Consider the following 18,823-nt stretch of genomic DNA (forward strand, 5'->3'; position numbering starts at 1 on the left):
GGCTCAAAAACCTGATGAAGAAGGTTGGTTTTGTTCTGGGGACGACCGTGGAACCTCTGGAGATGACGATGCAAAGAAGGATTCTTCATGAAGTCAAGAAAATTATGGACAACACTGAGCATCCTCTTCATGAGACTGTCTTGAGAAAACAGAGTCAGAGGCTTCTTCAGATTTGCTGTAATACAGACCGCTACAAGAGATCTTTCTTGTAGCCATCACCGTCTGCAATAACTCTGTGAAGAATCTGAATTAATGAGCTACAACAAAATTTAATTTCCCTTTGGAATTAACAAAGTATTTTTGAACTGAATTTTAATTCCATTCCATATATGAGGATTTACAATAGGTTGAAAATCAATATTAACACAGAACCCAGCAGCACAACAAACGCCTACATAAATAGTTAGCTTCATCTAGCCTATTCTATGCTAAGTACAGATACTTAGGTTCAGATTTATGATTTCTCAAACTGTAATTCTAAAGTATTTACTTCTAATAAATGAAAAAAAAAATCAAATTGCATTTATAAAGAAAATGCAGTAAAAATAGTGAGAACTTGAATTATCTAAAACTAACTAGACAGGATATTGTTATTGTACACATAGTTATGGGCATCCAAAGGAGAAAGAAAAGAAACAAATGACAGCAGGCGTTCAATTTGTGGCCCCTGAGGAGTGGTAATAATTTGGCCAACAAAATAAAATAAAAGTTGATGATCCCAAAATTTGGAAATTGTCTGTTTTTCTTTTAATAAGGCAACATCAAAACCGTTTATGTGTTTTGGATCTTTAACAAGGATTCCCCCAGAATACATTGGGTGCTTGGGTGCCAGGGTAGTCATTCATCCAGCGGCCCATCATGTTTTTGAGTTAAAAAATATTAAAAGTTGACAGGAATCTTGATAAACATGTAAGGTTAATACCTCAATACCAACTATAAAGTCTTAAAATTTTTTTTTACATTTTAGAAAGACAAATAATTAACAAGCTTGGTGGCCCCCCAGGCTTATAATACAATGGGGGAAACCCTGCTTAATGATAAACAGATTCATAAATGTAGTTTGTTGAGTAGATAAAACTAAAAAAATAAAAAACCCTTAGTAACTTTCGCATTTTTAATACATTTTTTGGTTCTGGTTCCAGCTCATTGCAACTATAATCCATCTATAGACAAGTGATGTATGTGTGTTTGAGTCAGTGTGTCCAAACTGAACTATTCTCCTGCAGCGAGAGCCTATATGAAGATTCATAGTACAAAAACCAGAAAGTGAGCTGAACAGCTGTAGAGATTTAATAGGTTTGGTTTATACATCGTAACAGTAATATGTGCAACAAAACTTCATAGTCAGGCCCAAACTGGCCAACTTAAAAGATAAGTTTCTTTGTTTACAAACATGAAATCATTGACAATCTACATCTTAAAGTACATGGAGATTACAGTACAAGTTCTCTCATTATAAGCCACTAGATTACATTGCATGTTCTGCAGCCCAGTGTTACTATTATACACACAAGTGCATTTCCAAAGAGTCATGCCATAAGTGGTTCGGCTTGTCCAAACAACAGAAACGCTTCGAAAGAAAGAAAAAAGTAGCCACACGATGACTTCACAGCTAAGCTAGGAGCTCCAGGTAGGAGGAGAGTTTGTACAGGAGAGCAGCAGAGAGACCTTGCTCACCATGAGCACCTGCAGCTCCTCCGTCATCACTGCAAACCACTCACAGCTTCTGTTTTCACTAGGACTGGAAGGGAAAATATGAGCATAAACATGCTCCTTAGGGTCTACCGTGGGCTGCTTTCTACAAGATTGTATTTTTGTGTGGTTTCTTAATGGCAAGAATCGGAAAGCTTGAATCTTTTTCCCCCCCAGGAATTTAAAGGAGAATGGACACCTGACCTTTAAATGGAAGCCGATTGTGTTGGGCGGTGCTCAGGCTGCATGATGATGTCAACATCAGTTTCTTCCTCTGGGTGAGCCCCGGGGCCAAACCAAACCTTCATGATATCCTTCAGTTTCACGTATTAGCTTTAAAACTGGGTTTAAACCCTTCGGACACGTTACACACATGACACCAACTGAGGTGGGTGAGCTGAACATGCCAGATATGGATCATAGTAGGCGGATGATATTGTATTTCTAACAGGAATCTAAAACATGATTTTACCCAAGCGCCATGAGGACCACAGTTTTATTCCTGCTGCTGTCAAAAGGATCCGTTTATTATTGCAGTTGTTAATAATCCAATCGATAACGTAGGATTTTAAATAAAAATATAGATTTCTCATCTTCAACAGCTTGCTAGCTGTAGTTTAAGAACTGTTACCTTAAGAAAGACAGGTGGCACTCCATTTCCCTCTTTCCCCCCAGGAACAGAACTATTTCCAGTTGGTAATTCAACTGTCAGCCAGCAATATGTTGGGGAGGGGCCGCTTTATGCCCTCAATGAGCTGGACAGGACTCTGATCAGTGTGGTTCTCTCTCTGGAGATTCACTTGCAGAAACATTTTAGTGGCTTTAGAAAACCTAAAACGTTGGCATGGTTACCAGCTTGTCCCTAGAGCGAAGTTAGCTGGAATATGAATTACGGGATTTATCTGCAAAGACTGGAGAGTTTGGGCAATGAAGGAGCTTCTGAGGTCGTCTCACATCAAGCTGTAGCCGAGGGTCACATGGTGTGAAACTGGAATAATGCTGAAATGTTACTTCATTAAAAAATGTAATAATAATAATAATAATACAAAAAAAATCTGAGCAATCTCTGCTTTAACAGGAATCTCAAACAAGCTACCTCAACCTTCAGTAGTGCCCTCTAGAGGGAAATGAACGTTAGAAGAGACGTGAATCGAGTGGGCCGGTGTCTTCAACATGCTGAGGGACATCCTGGTGGTTAGGAGTTCTCATACTGGGTGCGCTGACTGGATCACACCAGTAGGGGGCGGAGCTTCTAGCACTGTTGATTAAAACCTAATCGACAGTGTCGACTGGTGGTTAGGAGTACTCATACTGGCTGTCCACAGGAGGAAGTGGACCTGACTGAACCAATAATGAGGACAGGGCCTGAAAAGTCCACACACACCTGCAGAGTTCTCCTGGTGAACGGGGTTCCCCTGGCAAACGGGGTTCTCCTGGCAAACGGGGTTCTGGTTCTCTGGGTGAAAAGGAGGCGTATTGGTGCGCCATTTGGGTATTGTCTTGCAGCCTGCTGACCACCAGCTGGTCTGACCAATTCTCTGGGAGACGTCCTAATGTTGACCATGTCCACGTTGTCCTGGCCTGTCTTCGGTCATGCGTCTATTGATGTCGGTGAGCTTCAGAACACTGGTGAAGAGTCCGACGCGGCTGGAGCGCGTCCACATCGTGGCATGAGTGAGATGGCGCACGTGATGCAAGGCGAGTGGGGGGGAGGCGGACATGGGGCACTGGATACAGAGTGTGGTCAGTCAAAACAGGAAACTGGCTACAACACTTACATGAGGCAGCGAGTCACTTCCTGCTGCGCAGCCGTTTGGATTGTCGTGGAAGGTCTGAGCTCTTTCTGCTGCGTTTCAGCGATGAAGTGCCCTCGCCCTCCGCGCCGCCATGCGCTGCGGCCACTGATGCACCGCTGCTCGCCAGCATTGGTGCGGATGCGCTGGTGGCGGCAGGCGCGGAGGACCGGGCCTCCCCCATGGCGGCAGCGGCGCTGCTGTCCATGAGTTCGCGCAGCTTGTGCTCCAGCTCAGCCAGCCGGGCGTTCTGCTCGCCCATCACCTGGCTCTGCTCCAGCAGCTTCTGCTCCTGGTCCTGCAGCTGCTTCTGCTGCTCCAGCTGCTTCACCCGCACCTCCTGCAGTTCCCGCCGCAGTGCCGTCATGGACGCCCCGTTCACCTTCACCTGCTGCTGCACCTTGGTCATCTCGGAGCGGGACGGCGTGTTCTTGGCCAGCAGCGACATGGTGGTCAGAGAGGTGGAGGGCCCAGCCACTGAGGAGACATGGCAGCCAATCAGAGTCGGTGCTTCACAACCAGGAGGAACATGCAGGTTAATCATAACATATTGCCGTGACAACGTATTATGAGACAGATAGCCTGTTGATGGATCAATCTCCTCCATCTCCTCCCTGAGCTACTATTGCCCGCTGAAGAAATGCACCACTCCAGATCACAAACATCCAATCGGTCAGGAGGAGTGTTTTAGTGCTGTCAATCAACCCCAGGTACCTGCTCCTGAATGTGCGGTGTAGAACAAAGACTTGCTGTTCCATGAAAAAACTTTTAACCACTGTCATCAGCGGCCATGCTAACTAGCCATTAGCACAGTGAGAAGGCATATGCGAGAGTGATTGACAGTGCTAAGACCCTCCACCTGGCTCTGATTGATTGTGTCTGATATAGAGCGGTGCATTTCTTCAGATGGCAATAGCATCTCAGGGAGAAGATCAATCTTTTCACAAATTACCTGCCTCATCAACTGTCCCGACAGTTAAAAAAAAAAAAAAAAAAACGTAAAAATTATATATTTTTTAATAAAAATTATATTCTGCAGTTTTAAAAATTTCAGTTTGGCTAACTTTTAGGAGCCACAAGGAACCAAAGGAAGCGAACCTGGTGCGGAACCGATGAGCCGTCCAGACAGATCGGTCCCAGGTAGCTTCTTCTTCAGGATTGGGACGATCTTCTCGTCAAAGTACTCCATGGCCATGGAGGAGATGTCCCTCAGCTCCTGGAGGACCTCGTGAGCCCGCTGGGGGGCCCTAGTGGAGTTCACATAGCGCAGCACGCGGTAGATTTCGTCTATCACCTGCCAACAGAAACATCACTGTCTGCTTATCTCAGCACAATGGCCATTTGTCATTTGGACTCCCAGGTACAGGAGAGAAGAGGACCGATCTGAACCTGAAGGCTACTTCCTGCAGAGGTTTAATCCAGAAAACACTGGGTAAACACCTTCAGCAGCTCTAAGAGCAAACAGGAAATGTCTCTGGCATTCAGCACACAGAGGAGGAAGTCTCATGCCAGAGAAAGGTGATCAAGCAGACTCTGAGACAGCATGGAGACAAGACTTGTCTGTCAATCAGCTGTACATGCAGCAGTGGTGCAGACAAAATGAAAATGTGTTTCTACAGAGTCCAAACAACCGTTAACAAAAGCAATAGCAATGTGACTGTTGCCAGATTTACCTTACAGGGGTAGTACTATGCATTTTACAGACACATAGTGTTATTTTGTAGCAGTGATTCTCAAACGTTTTCAGGCTGAGGACCACTTGACCCATTTAACAAACACTTGCACACCATCTAATTTGAAATGGTCTGGTCCAACCGGGCGTTTTGCACATCTGAGTGGTTGCCATAGGAGATGAAAGGATTCCTCAAACAAGCACAAAAACACTCAAGGTATATTTTTGATGAGGGAATAACACTGAAACATAAGGCGTAGCTCAAAATAGTCCATTTTGCATAATAGTTTTGCTATAAAATACATAGCCAGGCTAAATTTTGTCTGTTATAAAAGAATAACGTTTAAAAAACTCCCACAGTCAAAATGGACATCCTCAGTATCAACTGAACAGCTGAGGAGGCCTGTGTGTGTGTGTGTGAGAGTGTGCATGTGTATTGGCCAGCTCACCTTTCCGGGGATGAAGCAGCACAGGTTGGAGTCGACATACTTCATGAAGGTCATGTTGAGCAGAGAGAGGCGCGTTTCCACAGCAGCCAGGATGTCTGCGTGGCGGGCCAACGAATGGTTCCTCCTCTCTGACTCACGCCTGAACACATCAAGAGAACAGAGAACATTTAGAAACTACGCCAGACTGTCCCATCTATCCATGAGTCAGGAGGATTTTATGATTAAAGCGGGAACAGAGCCCAGCTTAGTCCAGGTTTCCTCAGGCTGGTTGAGTTCAGGTCACACCAAAATCCTACGTTCTGCCCCGTTTCACCCCAGAATCCCTGTCAGTCTGCAGTAGCTTTAGTCAGCCTGCAGGGGGATCTGGCCTAACAATCTCTTGCCATTATGATCGGTTCTGTTCCAAACTACTGAGGCCCCTGTTTGTTACATACACAGTTATATTGCCAATATGTCTTGTTCTTTCAAACAAGGATCTGGTGGGTTCTTTATCTTTTAACCCACATCCTCTTCAGTATTTTCCTCACATTGGAAACAAACTCACTTTTGAATGGCATCAGAATTATTACCATGGAATATTGTTACAACACAGATATTGCTGCCCAAATTACAGCAAGCCCTCTACACCTGCTCCATGAATTCTGGAGCTCTTGAGCTTCTGGCCACACACGGATGTTTTTACGGAGGTGTTTTACTAGTCATATCACAGGAGAACACACTCTATTCAGGAACAAGGAAGACGAATTAAAAAGAAAAGCAAACACACCCACCCACAGGCAACACAATACAAAAGGATTCCTTAACACACTCATAAACAGATGATGTGTTACTGGATATAGCTTCAGCCTGGCAGAGTTGAGCTAAGGGTTACGTTCTGATCTGATCCTCTGATAAACCCGAACTGGGGTTCATTACGCAGAAACATAACAGAAGGAGAAAAGAAACATTTTAAAAAGTCTCTTTTTATTAACACTGAAATTATGGAGTCACATATGGATGTTTCTGGAACCAAACCCAGTAATGTAACAGAGGTTCTTCTAGACTGGTGGTATCCAAACTTTTTGTTCTGGGATCCAAAACTGACACATTTAAATTGCTGGCAGGCCACAAAGTTCATTAAATTAAAAATGCAAAAAATAGCTTACTGTGATTTTTCTTCATTAAATTTGTACAGTCTCCTTTACAGATAAAGGAGACTGTTGTTTTATAAAAAAAAAAAAAAAAAGAAAAAATATTTTTGGTTCATTAAGTGTTTTCTGTTTTGTTGGCCAAACTTTTTAACATTCTTGACTTGTGGTCATGTTTCATGCAACCACACCTGACATTTCTGGCAGGGTAGGAGGGTGTCAATACTTTTGAGATATACCTACAAACATCTATATAGATATACAGATAACTGTCTAAAAAGTCTTCAACTACACAAACACATAAAACACTAAAATGTTACTATGTTGACTATCCTGTAAGTGGCGCTGGATCGATGCTACAACAACAACAACATGAAAGAAGCTTTATGAGCCTCCGGGCTTCAGAACGGCAGTCAGAACATTTCTATGGTGATTCTGCGGCAGCATGGCACTCACCTGGGCAGCTGAGCCTTCACCTGTCTCTGGCACAGGCTGTGGTAGCGCTCCACCTTCAGGAAGCCCTGGTTCAGCACACGCTGGCAGATCATGTCCATGCGCTTACACACCTACAGGAGACACGGCGCACACACACACACACACACACACACACACACACACACACACACACACACACACACACACACACACACACACACACATCACAGGTCAATATCTACATCATGCAGATCTAGGACATTCTCACTACGGTCCAGCAGTTCACTCCTGGAGAACCAGTTCAGAACACATACGCTCCAGTCAAAGCTAAATTACATCTTACTGCTACTCTCAACTTTAAAGTCTTCATGATCCAGACAACATAACTCCTGTAGCAGTCAGTATTGCAACACATCTCCAGAAGCCTCTGACTGAAGATTGTTGATGTTGATATCATGACATGCTAACAGTTCAATATTCCACAGCAATATGTCCTGGATGACTCCATCAGTTGTTGGTTGGCTCTGCTAATCCACCTTTGCTTTTGCGTCTCCTCTTTAAATCTGTTTAGTCTGAGCAGAAATTATTGATAACTATCATCAGGTTTTGCTTCCTGTTTTCTATGCAAACATAGTTTAATCCCGTGGTCAGTTCAAAGAGTGAAAAAGTGGGACACCTCTACCTGGGTAGTGACCCAGGTAAAGTCAGCAGCAATAGCAGGAAAACACCTGCTGCTCCTCCTCCTAACCTTCAACAATGTCTAAGTTCATCTTAAAACTCATGAATACTGACGAATCAATGAGGACATCTACCACCTGTGTGACCCTGCAGACCCGCTTCTCCAGGAGCCCCAACCTCTTGCTACTTCTCCCAGTAGCACCCAGCCAGGCCGAGGCCGGACCCCTCCCCAAGGTGTCCGGAGACACCCGGGGCCCCGCAGTGCTGGCTCCCAGCCCGCCGGAGGGACCGAAGCCTGTCCGGGGCTGGGGCTAGCTTAGCTCCGCAGCCCTCCAGCTGCCCTGTTGTGCTCTGCTTACCGAGCGCAGCATGCTGATCTCATCGTAGGACAGGAAGTTCAGGATGGTTTCGATAGCCACGATGGGCAGGCCCAGCAGTGGGTTATTCTGGTGCGGCTGCTCCTGGAGCGAGCTGGTCTGTCTGAGCGACACAACGTCCGGGTCCAGCGATCCAACACATCCATCAACTCTCTCCACGACGGCCGCCATTTTCTTTAGTTACTGAGGAGGCGGAAGTGACGCCTCTGGGGGGGGGGGGGGGAATGCGTGCCACTTCCGACGCTAATGTAGCGGTAGTTCCATAAACAATAAGTAATTACAGAAATTATTACATAAAGACACACAAGTGTCTGCATTAGCCTTCACAGAGCTCGGTCTACCCAGAGAGGCCTCCGTCACCCAGCCTCTCTGCTTTGCTGGGAACATTTTGTAGTTCTGCTCAGCTGTGACTACTCTTTTGCTGTTTCTGAATATTGATGTCAGTCAGTTTACGTCAGAATGACGTCACACCCATCTAAAATATTTCAAATGGATCTTTCCATGATGGACTTAATTCTCCATCAGATTGAAGTCAGGGTTTTTCCTGAGCCGCTCCAGAACATTTATATTACTTCCAGGGAGAAGAAAAATGTTGGTCATTAAAAGATCACAATCAGATCTATTGGCCAAGATTTTGTTTCCAAGCTCCAATCACAGTGTAGAAAATGGGAATTTATCAACTTCAGGAGAAACAAATTAGGATAAAGGAACAATGTAGACACAAATTTGCTGCCAATTGTTATTTTAGAAAGAAAGAAAAATATATTTTGTTTCAGCTGAATTTGTGTCACTGTAGACTAGAGCATCTGGTTGAAAGGTGACTCTAATAGGATCCCGGTGTGTGTCTGTGTGTGATTGTGGTGCTGCAGGATGAAGTTTAGTCCCAGGCTGACTGCATCATTCACTGTCCTGATTGCTCTGTAAACTGCAGGGATTCAGCACAGAAACCAATTGGTAAAGATTCTCCATCTACTGAAATCTGTTGGAAAGATGAATATTGAGTCTGAGTCTATTTCTTTTCTTTTTATTAAATCTGCAAAAACATTTGATCTTGAACTTAACAAGGTTAGAGAAAACATCAGTTTCTACATGAGACGCTAAGAGCAGTTACATAAACTGATGATGATCAATCCCTGCTGAGAAAAAGCTGAACTTCTGCTCATTGTTCTGTGATGCAGTCTCTATTTCTCTCTGTTGTCAAGAGAAATATATCATGCTGATGTATTTGAGATCATCAGGCTGATGATCTCATTAATCCTCCATGTTAAAGAAAAAAAAAACCTCAGAGTGAGTACATGGGGAAAATCTGAGTGTCCACTTCAGCCTGGAGGATATTTTCAGAGCAGACGTTGATGCCGTCAGATTGATCCGGACGCCGCGGTGCGTTCAGGAACCAAGTCAGTTCACTCCATGTCAACAGAGTTCATCTCATTGAGAAATGTCTGACACTTGGTCATAAGAACTTTGATGGCCTCTGTAACTAAAACGTCAGGAGGCATGATACCCGTCGACTCCACGGTGACTAGAAAAGGAAAGAGTAGATCTGGATTAGCACTTCTGAATAAAACACTGCTGTTAACGTGGGAACTCTATCAAACAGGCCCTAATCCAGTATAATCTAAAGAAAATAGGATTGATTCATCACCTGCTACTACCTAAGCTGATCTCATTACAGATGATGTTACAAAGAGGATGTTCCCTCCCACATCAATCTGATCTGATGGAGCAATGCACTTAAACAGAAAGATATCAAACAATCAGCAAAAAAAAAAAAAAAAACTAAACAAAACAGCAGTGACTCAGGTTTTAAAGGGATAAACTAGAATATTTTAAGTTCTACAAAGAACATCAGCAGTGGTTTCCTAGGTGGAAATCATATCACAGTGAATCTGTAGAGAAGAAACTCTGGTAACACTTTATTTGAAGGGGGGGTGAATAAGACTGTCATGACACCGTCATTAACATGACATAACACATGTCATGAACATGAATAAGCCTTCATGAATATTTATGACTGTTGTCATAAAGCGTCATTCGGTAAATTATGACACTTTTAATACAAAGTTGACATTATTCAAAATGTCTTTGTTATGACAACTTGACATTAACCAAGAAATCATTACTGATATAAATTTGTTATAAAAGTATTACTGATTGCACTTTAAAAATTAGGTAACTTTATGTTATTAAAGGTAAAGTTTAAACAGTAATGATTTATTGGTTAATGTCAAGTTGTCATAACAAAGACATTTTGAATAATGTCAACTTTGTATTAAAAGTGTCATAATTTACCGAATGACGCTTTATGACAACAGTCATAAATATTCATGAAGGCTTATTCATGACAGGTGTTATGTCATGTTTATGACAGTGTCATGACAGTCTTATTCACCCCCCTTCAAATAAAGTGTTACCGAAACTCTCAGAAGGTGGAAGGAATAGCAGGTCAGTTCAGTTTGTTTCAGCAGATTTGAGCTTTTTAAACCAAGTCAAAGTGAAAATGTTTCCATTTGTAGTACACAGCACCAGATCTGCTGATATTCTTCTGTTCTTTGGCACAAACTCACTGGAATATGGCCACGTCCTACTATTGCTAATGGGACTATGACTGGAAAGAACTTCAAAGAACAATGTCTCCTTGAACTGGTAAGTCAAGAGGTTTAGGGCATCACCTGGTGGCCACTGGTGAGACTTCTAGGTAAATCGATATGAATCTATGTTTTTAAAGGGGCAGAAGTATGTGTTTTCAAGGCACAATGCCACTTTATAGCACAATCAAGTACATACCATTGTTATAAAAATTATATATAAGTGCCATAAATATCAAGTACAACTAAAAAGAGAAATTAGATTTTGTAAATTAACACCTTGAAATTGGGACTGTCTCTTTAAGAAATTGCTGCCCTTTCTAAAACTCCACCTTCAGGAAGTCAGTGCAAGATGGCTTCTCTATTAATCTTTTAAAGTTTTTACCAGTGTTGCACTGCTGAGAAGTAGCTCATTTAAGTAGCTCAGCAGATACACAGTTCCACTAGGTGTTTGCCAATTGCTAGTCTGAAGAAAATGAGTGGGGGAGTCACTGGGGAGGGCTGATCTGTGAGGAGGAGGCTCCGCCTGGGGACTGCAGCTCAGAGGAGGAGCAGTGTGGAAAAGTCAGAGCTTAGTAAGAGCAAGTGTTTGGGCATTTCTGAATGGTTGCCGTGGAGATTAAAGGATTTCTCAAACATGCATGAAAGAATCAAGGCAACAGTCTAGGTATGTTTTTGACGAGGGAATAATATGACGCAAGTTTTAAAAAATTAAATTTTACCTACTACTGCTCCTTTAAATTAATGAACAGAGCAGATGTTAGTCAGTGATGATCTAATATATTCATACGTTGAGTGTAAATTTATCATTTCTAGATTTTCTTTACAAACTTCCAAGTCGGCCTTGATTTCTAAACAGACCAGAACTACACAGGTCAGGTTAGCAAACAGTTAATAATTCTGTCTCATAAGCAGCTGCCTGTTCTCAGAGCAGCTACACATCAGTGGCAGTTTTTACAGACATACAGATGAAATGGTCTCGAACTCTTCCCAGCTTCACGCAGTTCTTCAGATCGTTGTGTCGGAGGACCTCTCTGCTGCACGTGTCCAGTCGGCTATTCACAACCTTGGCAACCTTTCTTCCTGAGATCCACAAACCAAAAATACCATTACTATTTAGAAAGTTTCTGGTTTTATTGTTGAGCGTTTTTTCCTCCTTCCTCACCCCGGACATCTTCTAGGTCTATGACGCCCCGTGAGAAGCAGCGCTTCAGGCGCTCTGCCTTCTCACCCTCCACCGGCTCCAGCAGGGTGATCTCTGGGAGGAGGCGGTAACTGGCCGTCGCCACAGGAGAGAACTTAGCATGATCCTTACCTGAAACCACAACCACACACTGTCAGGGTCGCCTCAGTCTACGACCTTAACCATGTTAACTTAAGTTGTTATAAAAATGTTACACATATCCACATGAGTTAAAAGATATTTTGTAATTCTTTGACAAAATCTTTGTAATTTCAACATGAAATTACAAAAGACTTTGTAATTTCATGTTGAGTCCTGAAATGACTTTTTGTTGACACTTGACAAAATATGAATAGAATGGGTTTGAATTAGTTTGTATAAATGTTTTATTTCAGAGGCTATTTGTACAGGACCATGCAGCTTATGTGATCATTGGTTACCATGGTGAAAGATCCCCCTTGTCCTAAAGAAGACAACTGACTTATGTAAACAATTCAATAACTTCTGGATGAATTTTCATGCCTGGGCAAAGCTCAGAGGAAAAGAACCAATCCCTGTCCCTACATGACATGACTGTGTATATTTAACACATCCATGCCTGTATGATCTTACCAATTCCTTTGACACAGTGCATGGTGATGTCCAGCTCCTGTCCAGGTCGCAGCTGTGCTATCAGAATGTCATCATGCACGGGGCGAATGCAGGAGTCGGCAAACACATCCGCCTGGTTGCCGATGGGGACCCACTCTATGTGTTTGGAATAAACTGTGAAAAGGAATATAGGAGTAGACACAGGAAATAACATTAGGACTTTATTTTGTCTCAAGGAGACAAAGGGACAAAGGGGACAGAAAGACATCCATCCTGATTTTGTTACAGCTGCTGGACCTGCAGGTAAAGCAAGTTGGTTACAATCATAGTCATTCCTTCCAACTGAAATGAGACAGAAATGTACTAGTAAATGTGTGATTGTCACTTTTTCTGATGTCACAAGTCTGATCTTATCTCGTTTTTTGGTGGAGGGGTGAGGGGGTGATGAGAACTCTGCCTTGGACTCACCCATGTGGTTGAGATAGAGCTCTCGGGGGTCCGAGGAATCCTTGCTGGCTCGGGGGTTTCTGCTGCATTTGATCTTCAGCTGGAGTTGAATGGTGTCTATTTCTGAAGCTTCTTCTTCCGCAGATTCTTCACCTGAAGGTTACAGAACAACACAACAGTCAGCAGTTTGTTTAACTGGACAGCAGCTTCTTTTATACACCGCATGTAGTGTTATCAGAATATGTATCAATGCTAATTAACCTGTGTATTATTGTGTTAAATGGTGATGAGTGGAGAACAAAATACAACCTGAAAAAATTATTTTTTTTTATATTTACAATGTTTATTATGTACACTAATGATGCACAAAAAATCTTAATGTAGATTAACAAATCTATTTTTATTGCACTGATTTAATCTAGCACTAAAATGAATAATCTAACACCATTTATTCAGTAGGGAAATAAATCCAATGTTAAGAAATTATTGCTTTAACAAAGTCAGTTGAGGCACAAACATCAGTACCTCCAATAATTAAAAATAAATGCAAAAAAGAAAATGTTGCTTTTCTTTTTTTAATTATTGCCTTTTTTAAGACTTTGTAGTTGGTGTTTAGGTATCAATCTTCCAGTCTTCCAAAAATGCATAACTATCAAGTAATATTTTCAAATTTCTTGTCAACTTTAAATATTTTTTAACTCAAAAACATAGCAACCGTCTGGACAAATGACTGCCCTGGCGCCCCGAGCATAGGGCTTAGCAAGTTTTCTGGGGGAAAACCCTGATTGGTGTGCAGCTGTCCAAATCAAATACCCCAGGTCAGATCAGCATAATGGGTAATGCAGTTCACTACCATCTCTCAAGGATTGATTTAGTTGCTTTCACCTGTATTCTTGAACTCAAACAGACGAGGGTCTGCTTTGATGGGGATGAGGCCCAGCCTGTGGGCCAGAACTTCATCCTGGACTATAGATGTGTTGTTATAGATGAACACTTTCTCTATAGCCATTGTGGGCACCTGGAAGCAAAAATAAACGTTTCAGACATGGTTCATTAAAGAAAAAAAAATTAAATCAATATAAAAATACACTCGATATATTTGAATGTAATGGTTTAGTATTTGGTTGACATTTGGGCTGCTAGTTGGTTGTCTTCCATATTCCCAGCCTGTTGGCTGCTCTTTAGGCTAGTTTCTGCTTCTAATCATTAGAGAAACAGGTTTATTTCCTGAGATATTTAACATTGAATTTTCATTTTTTTAAGCCATAAAAGGCACCTAAACTTTGGGAAATACCTGTGTTCTTCATATTCTCAACAGACTTAGTGTGAATCACAATAAAGTAGTTTATCATCAAATGCCACCAAATATTCAAACTCCTCATTCAGAGATAATGCTTTATTTGTTGCCTTTTTTAAGCAAAGTGATTTATTCTTGTAAAGTGTCAATAGACTGATTGAAAAGAAGGAATGTGACCTCTGCCAGTAAGATTCTCCTGAAGCCGTTAGCAATGGCAGCATCGATCCCCACCATGTCAAACTCCATGCTGTTCTCATCCAGATGCACTACATCAATCCGGAAATTCTGCAGACGAACAGGGGGAGAAGCAATAGCCGACACTAAGAACAACTATTCTGAACACCAGCAGCTCTGAGGATAAAAGCTCTGAAAGCAAAAGGTTTAAAACATGGGATTTATTTTACAGACCATAAAACTCACCTTCTGAAATCGCTTCATGTCCCAGGTGTCATCAAAGCCTGGGTAGTTTCCAGGAAAATCTGTTGTGTGAACCTGACATAAATTGAGATTCATTATAATATTTTTAATAATAATCATAGAAATTGTGTTTTATTCAATACAAAAATTACAAATGAGAAGTGAGATACAACAGTGAAAGACATACTATTCTCAGTAATGAGGGATGTACAAGGTTTCCCCCAGAAAACTTGCTAAGCCTGATGGTTGTGTGCTGGAACAGTCATTCATCCAACAGCCTGCTGTGTTTTTCAGTTAAAAAATGTTTAAAGTTTACAAGAAATTTGAAAATATCACTGGATAATTATGAGTTATTGAAAGATTAATACCTGAACACCAACAATAAAGTCTGAAAAAATGCAAACATTTTAAATACATAAATACATAAGCAACGCTTAGCCTGGTGGGGCACAAGTAAAGTCTGGTGACCAGCCAGGCTTATTATACACTGAGGGAAATCCTGGATGTAGGAGATATGAAGATGGTGGTGGCAAATATTGTTCATGAACAATTTTCAGACTTTTTTTTTTTTGCGGGTTTTTAACCTACAAATTAAAAATGATAAAGTACTCTATTTTAAAGTTCTGTCATCGTCACCTCATCAGTATATTAGTGTCAACTGTAAACTCCAGCATGTCATCGAGTAACAGGAATCAATATTAAATGAAATCATGTTTGAATTTCAAACCTAACCCGCACTGAATCAGGCAGAAAAGCATGACAACTTCCAAACCACTTACTGAAACTTTACTCAATAAGAAAGAGATAAATATTCGTATGTAAAATACAATTTTTAAACTACAAATGTACTCATTTTACACTGGAGACTCAAACGGCTTCACTGGAAGAAAAAGGTTTGAGCGGAGTGCCTTGAATCTCAAACCTATAGTTCCTCGTTAACTGAAGGATCAACAGCGGCTTAATATAATAATTAAACATGTGGTGAAGTTTAATGGCAACACAAATATTTCCCAAAATATTTATGGCGTCTAGTGATGTTTAGTCAAGCTTGACATATTTTAGAATGTCCAGCGGTTTTATTCACTGCTGATATTATTGTTGAGTGTGGTAACTTTGTTGACATCCTGTATGTGGATCGTGCCTTCACATATCTAGTTCTTTTTGTGGGACATAAAGAACTGAACACATTCTATCTATTAAAACCACCACTAGTTATACGTAGCAGAATAAATGTTAGATTTTACTTAACTCGTGTTTATGGGAGGGCACAGTTTAACACCGATGCTCTGTGTTTCTAATGGTTGTCTCTAACTGACCGGAGTACCAGCTGCAGCAGCACACCGGAGCCGCTCAAACTCATACATTACATAACCACACGCCATACATCTACATACAGTACACAGAGAAACAAGAATGTTGTTGCCATAGTTATAGAAACAACTTACATTCTTTACACCAAATTCTCCCAAGATTACCCGGCTGCGAATTTCCTCCACGTTACTCATGGGCGCAGCCATTTTGCTCTGTCGTCTTCTTCGTCTACAAAGAAGTCGTAGAGACAAAACATTGCTGCCCCCATGTGTCCAACTAGCTGTGCTGGACGTCACCGACCAATGCAGAAAACACAGAAGTCTAAACAAAGGCTTCTTTTTTTCATTATTGAACCTTCAGGACAATAATCCCATTTATCTTCTTAATTTCTCCCATATTTTTGGTGGAGATATGTCCTTTACAATGTATGTTTCATTTTGAGTGCCGTCTATGTTCTGTTTGAATCGTTAATAAATCTTATAAAAAATAAAGAATCTATCAATATGGCGATAGGATAGGGTTTCAAGTATGCCTTGAGGTTTGTGACATCTGATCCGGAGGTTCGTTGCAGGTCTCTTTGGATCATGTTAAAAGGTCACCTTAAAGAGCAGAAGGAAACCGCAGTTCCCCCATAACCCTCTATAACCTTCAACCCCGCCCACTGCTTCATTTTTGTGTGTTGGTTTTCAAAATAAAAGCGCGATGAGCCGTGCTGCTTCATGGGTTGTACATCAAAATATGTGGGGCTGGGGGGTGGTTTGCATCAGGCACTATTGACATTCAGATCATCTGGTTGTAAGAGCAGAAAGAGTTCGGGGGTTGCTGGGGGTAATTATATTTACACATATACGTATAGAATTTAGAAAGACTTAAAACTGTTCAAAGAGTAGAATTCTGCAAGTGACTAAATAGAAGGAATCAAAGCCGACTAGACAGCCAAGAAAAAGAGAATGTTTGAAGACTGCTTCATTAGTCACAGTTTAAGACTGATGACTTGCAGGTCAGGGCAACACAGAGACAGACAGGACAAACAACCATGTATACACTCACACCTAGGGTAGGAGACTTTGGAGAGACCAATTAACCAGACGGTCATGTTTTTGGACTATGGGAGGAAGTACCCAGAGAGAACATGCAAACTCCATGCAGAAAGACCCCAGGCCAGGAATCAAACCCAGGACCTTCTTGCTGAAAGGCAACAGTGCTACCAACTGCACCACTGTACAAAGTACAGTGGAATAAAATCAGACAGAGTCCAAGAATAACGTTTTTGATTTTTATATTAAAAGTTCAGATATATTCCTAAGTGTGTGATAAAGCATAATATACATACTGATTAGAACCCAAACACACATAAAGATGCATCATCTTGAGGCATTACTCACTAAACAGAGCATAGAAACTACAACACAATAACAAACACATATCAGCTGGAGACTAGTTAGTAATTAAATATGTTATGCTAGCAAATTGCCACTTATGCCTTAGGGAAATACTGCTGCTAAGCCAACAAAAGACATACATACAGAAATTTGGCGACAATTTTGTCTTTACTCAACCTTGTATGGATGGTCCAGCTATATCTGTAAATGTCCCACAGAACTTTGGGTGACAGCACAACCTGCCTGACTCCAGCAAAAATATCTCCACGGTTCAATCCAAGGGTAAGAAAGAACTGATAGATGAGACATTTTCTCATCTCCTTATCTGCTAATTGAAATCAAAATGCTATGTTATAACAGTAAAAGGTATGTTTAAACATAAAACCTGATACTGGGGGAACAGTATCTGATGGGGAAACGCGAAGCGACTTAACAGCTGCTCTTTTAAAATTTATTTTTATTTTACACATGCGAACTTAGTTTCAAAGAACCTAGCGACGTGGCGAGGGCATTACACCTTTTCGATGTGTACCGTTACTGTGTAAACAAAGATTGTAATTAGAATATTTTCATGTAAATGTGTTAATAGAAATAAGGGGGTTGGGGCAATTTTCGTTGGATCATTGTCTTCATCTCAACCAAAAAGTATGGCATTCCAATATTACAGTTTATCTGCTCAGGTCAATACCATTTTCAAATCGCAAGCAGAACATGCGGGCTCTTTTGCATAATTCATCTGGGCAATTATGAACCTGTCGTAAACCATCTGCTTGCAAAGCCCGCTCACTTAGAGGAATGACATGATTGGTTGGTTTGACAAACCAATCACTGAGCCGAGAAAGCCTACTTGTCTGCCTAGCAACAGAGCGGAATGAAGTCTGACAGGATGAAAACTGGTTGATTTCAAATAAATCTGGAAATTTCAACACTTAGTGAGAGACTGGCTTATTTCTTTAGAACAAATGTCTTCAATGTCGCGACGGTTCTGGAGAGGGTCGTCAGATCTCTTGTTAATTAGACATGTTCTATTTTAATTCAAAAGATGTAATTTAAGACACATTAACATGATTTGAACATGAAATAATTTAGTCATGAGGCATAAAATAATGTATTCCAGTCAGAAATGCAAAATAATGTTAATTATGTTAAAAAAATCTGTATTTTATGCAAAATAACAATTTGGTCATGGCAGTGTCATTATTAGGCCATTACTTTTGTATTCGAATATTTGGTTTAAAATAAAAATGTGGAATAAAGAAGAAGAGCATTATGTGTATTGAATGCACAACAATAATAGCAATTTATCAGCCTCATTGTTAGAAATTATAAAATGAACTGAAAAAAGTATTCGAAATGTATCAGTGAGCTTGAAAATGCTGAAATA

At 41.2% G+C, this 18,823-nt stretch overlaps 2 protein-coding genes across 2 annotated transcripts; both read right to left on the reverse strand.

The window, feature by feature from the left end:
* Positions 1–1,267: 1,267 nt before the first annotated feature.
* Positions 1,268–8,437, reverse strand: fbxo28 (F-box protein 28). The gene is made up of 5 exons (XM_014991089.2): positions 8,206–8,437; positions 7,190–7,299; positions 5,607–5,745; positions 4,584–4,779; positions 1,268–3,962 (listed from the first exon to the last, which is right to left on the reverse strand). The coding sequence occupies exons 1-5, from the start codon at positions 8,392–8,394 to the stop codon at positions 3,484–3,486; spliced, it is 1,113 nt and encodes a 370-aa protein (XP_014846575.1). The 5' UTR covers positions 8,395–8,437; the 3' UTR covers positions 1,268–3,483.
* A 794-nt stretch (positions 8,438–9,231) lies between these two features.
* On the reverse strand, positions 9,232–16,306 carry polr1c (RNA polymerase I and III subunit C). Its single transcript, XM_014973997.2, has 9 exons — positions 16,192–16,306; positions 14,750–14,821; positions 14,507–14,614; positions 13,918–14,050; positions 13,054–13,185; positions 12,607–12,759; positions 11,977–12,126; positions 11,778–11,894; positions 9,232–9,745 (listed from the first exon to the last, which is right to left on the reverse strand). The coding sequence occupies exons 1-9, from the start codon at positions 16,261–16,263 to the stop codon at positions 9,627–9,629; spliced, it is 1,056 nt and encodes a 351-aa protein (XP_014829483.1). The 5' UTR covers positions 16,264–16,306; the 3' UTR covers positions 9,232–9,626.
* Positions 16,307–18,823: the final 2,517 nt, after the last annotated feature.

The sequence above is a fragment of the Poecilia mexicana genome, unplaced genomic scaffold (genome assembly GCF_051168715.1).
Source record: "Poecilia mexicana isolate PSO_F unplaced genomic scaffold, ASM5116871v1 scaffold_15, whole genome shotgun sequence".
NCBI lineage: Eukaryota > Metazoa > Chordata > Actinopteri > Cyprinodontiformes > Poeciliidae > Poecilia > Poecilia mexicana.

Coding starts and splice junctions, on each gene's coding strand:
- polr1c (XM_014973997.2), bottom strand. CDS start 16,263: ATGGCTGCGCCCATGAGTAACGTGGAGGAAATTCGCAGCCGGGTAATC. Junction 14,822..16,191: donor GAGAATTTGGTGTAAAGAAT/GTAAGTTGTTTC, acceptor AATTTATGTCAG/GTTCACACAACAGATTTTCC. Junction 14,615..14,749: donor ACATGAAGCGATTTCAGAAG/GTGAGTTTTATG, acceptor GTTCGTCTGCAG/AATTTCCGGATTGATGTAGT.
- fbxo28 (XM_014991089.2), bottom strand. CDS start 8,394: ATGGCGGCCGTCGTGGAGAGAGTTGATGGATGTGTTGGATCGCTGGAC. Junction 5,746..7,189: donor GTGAAGGCTCAGCTGCCCAG/GTGAGTGCCATG, acceptor TGATGTGTTCAG/GCGTGAGTCAGAGAGGAGGA. Junction 3,963..4,583: donor GCTCATCGGTTCCGCACCAG/GTTCGCTTCCTT, acceptor ATGTCTCCTCAG/TGGCTGGGCCCTCCACCTCT.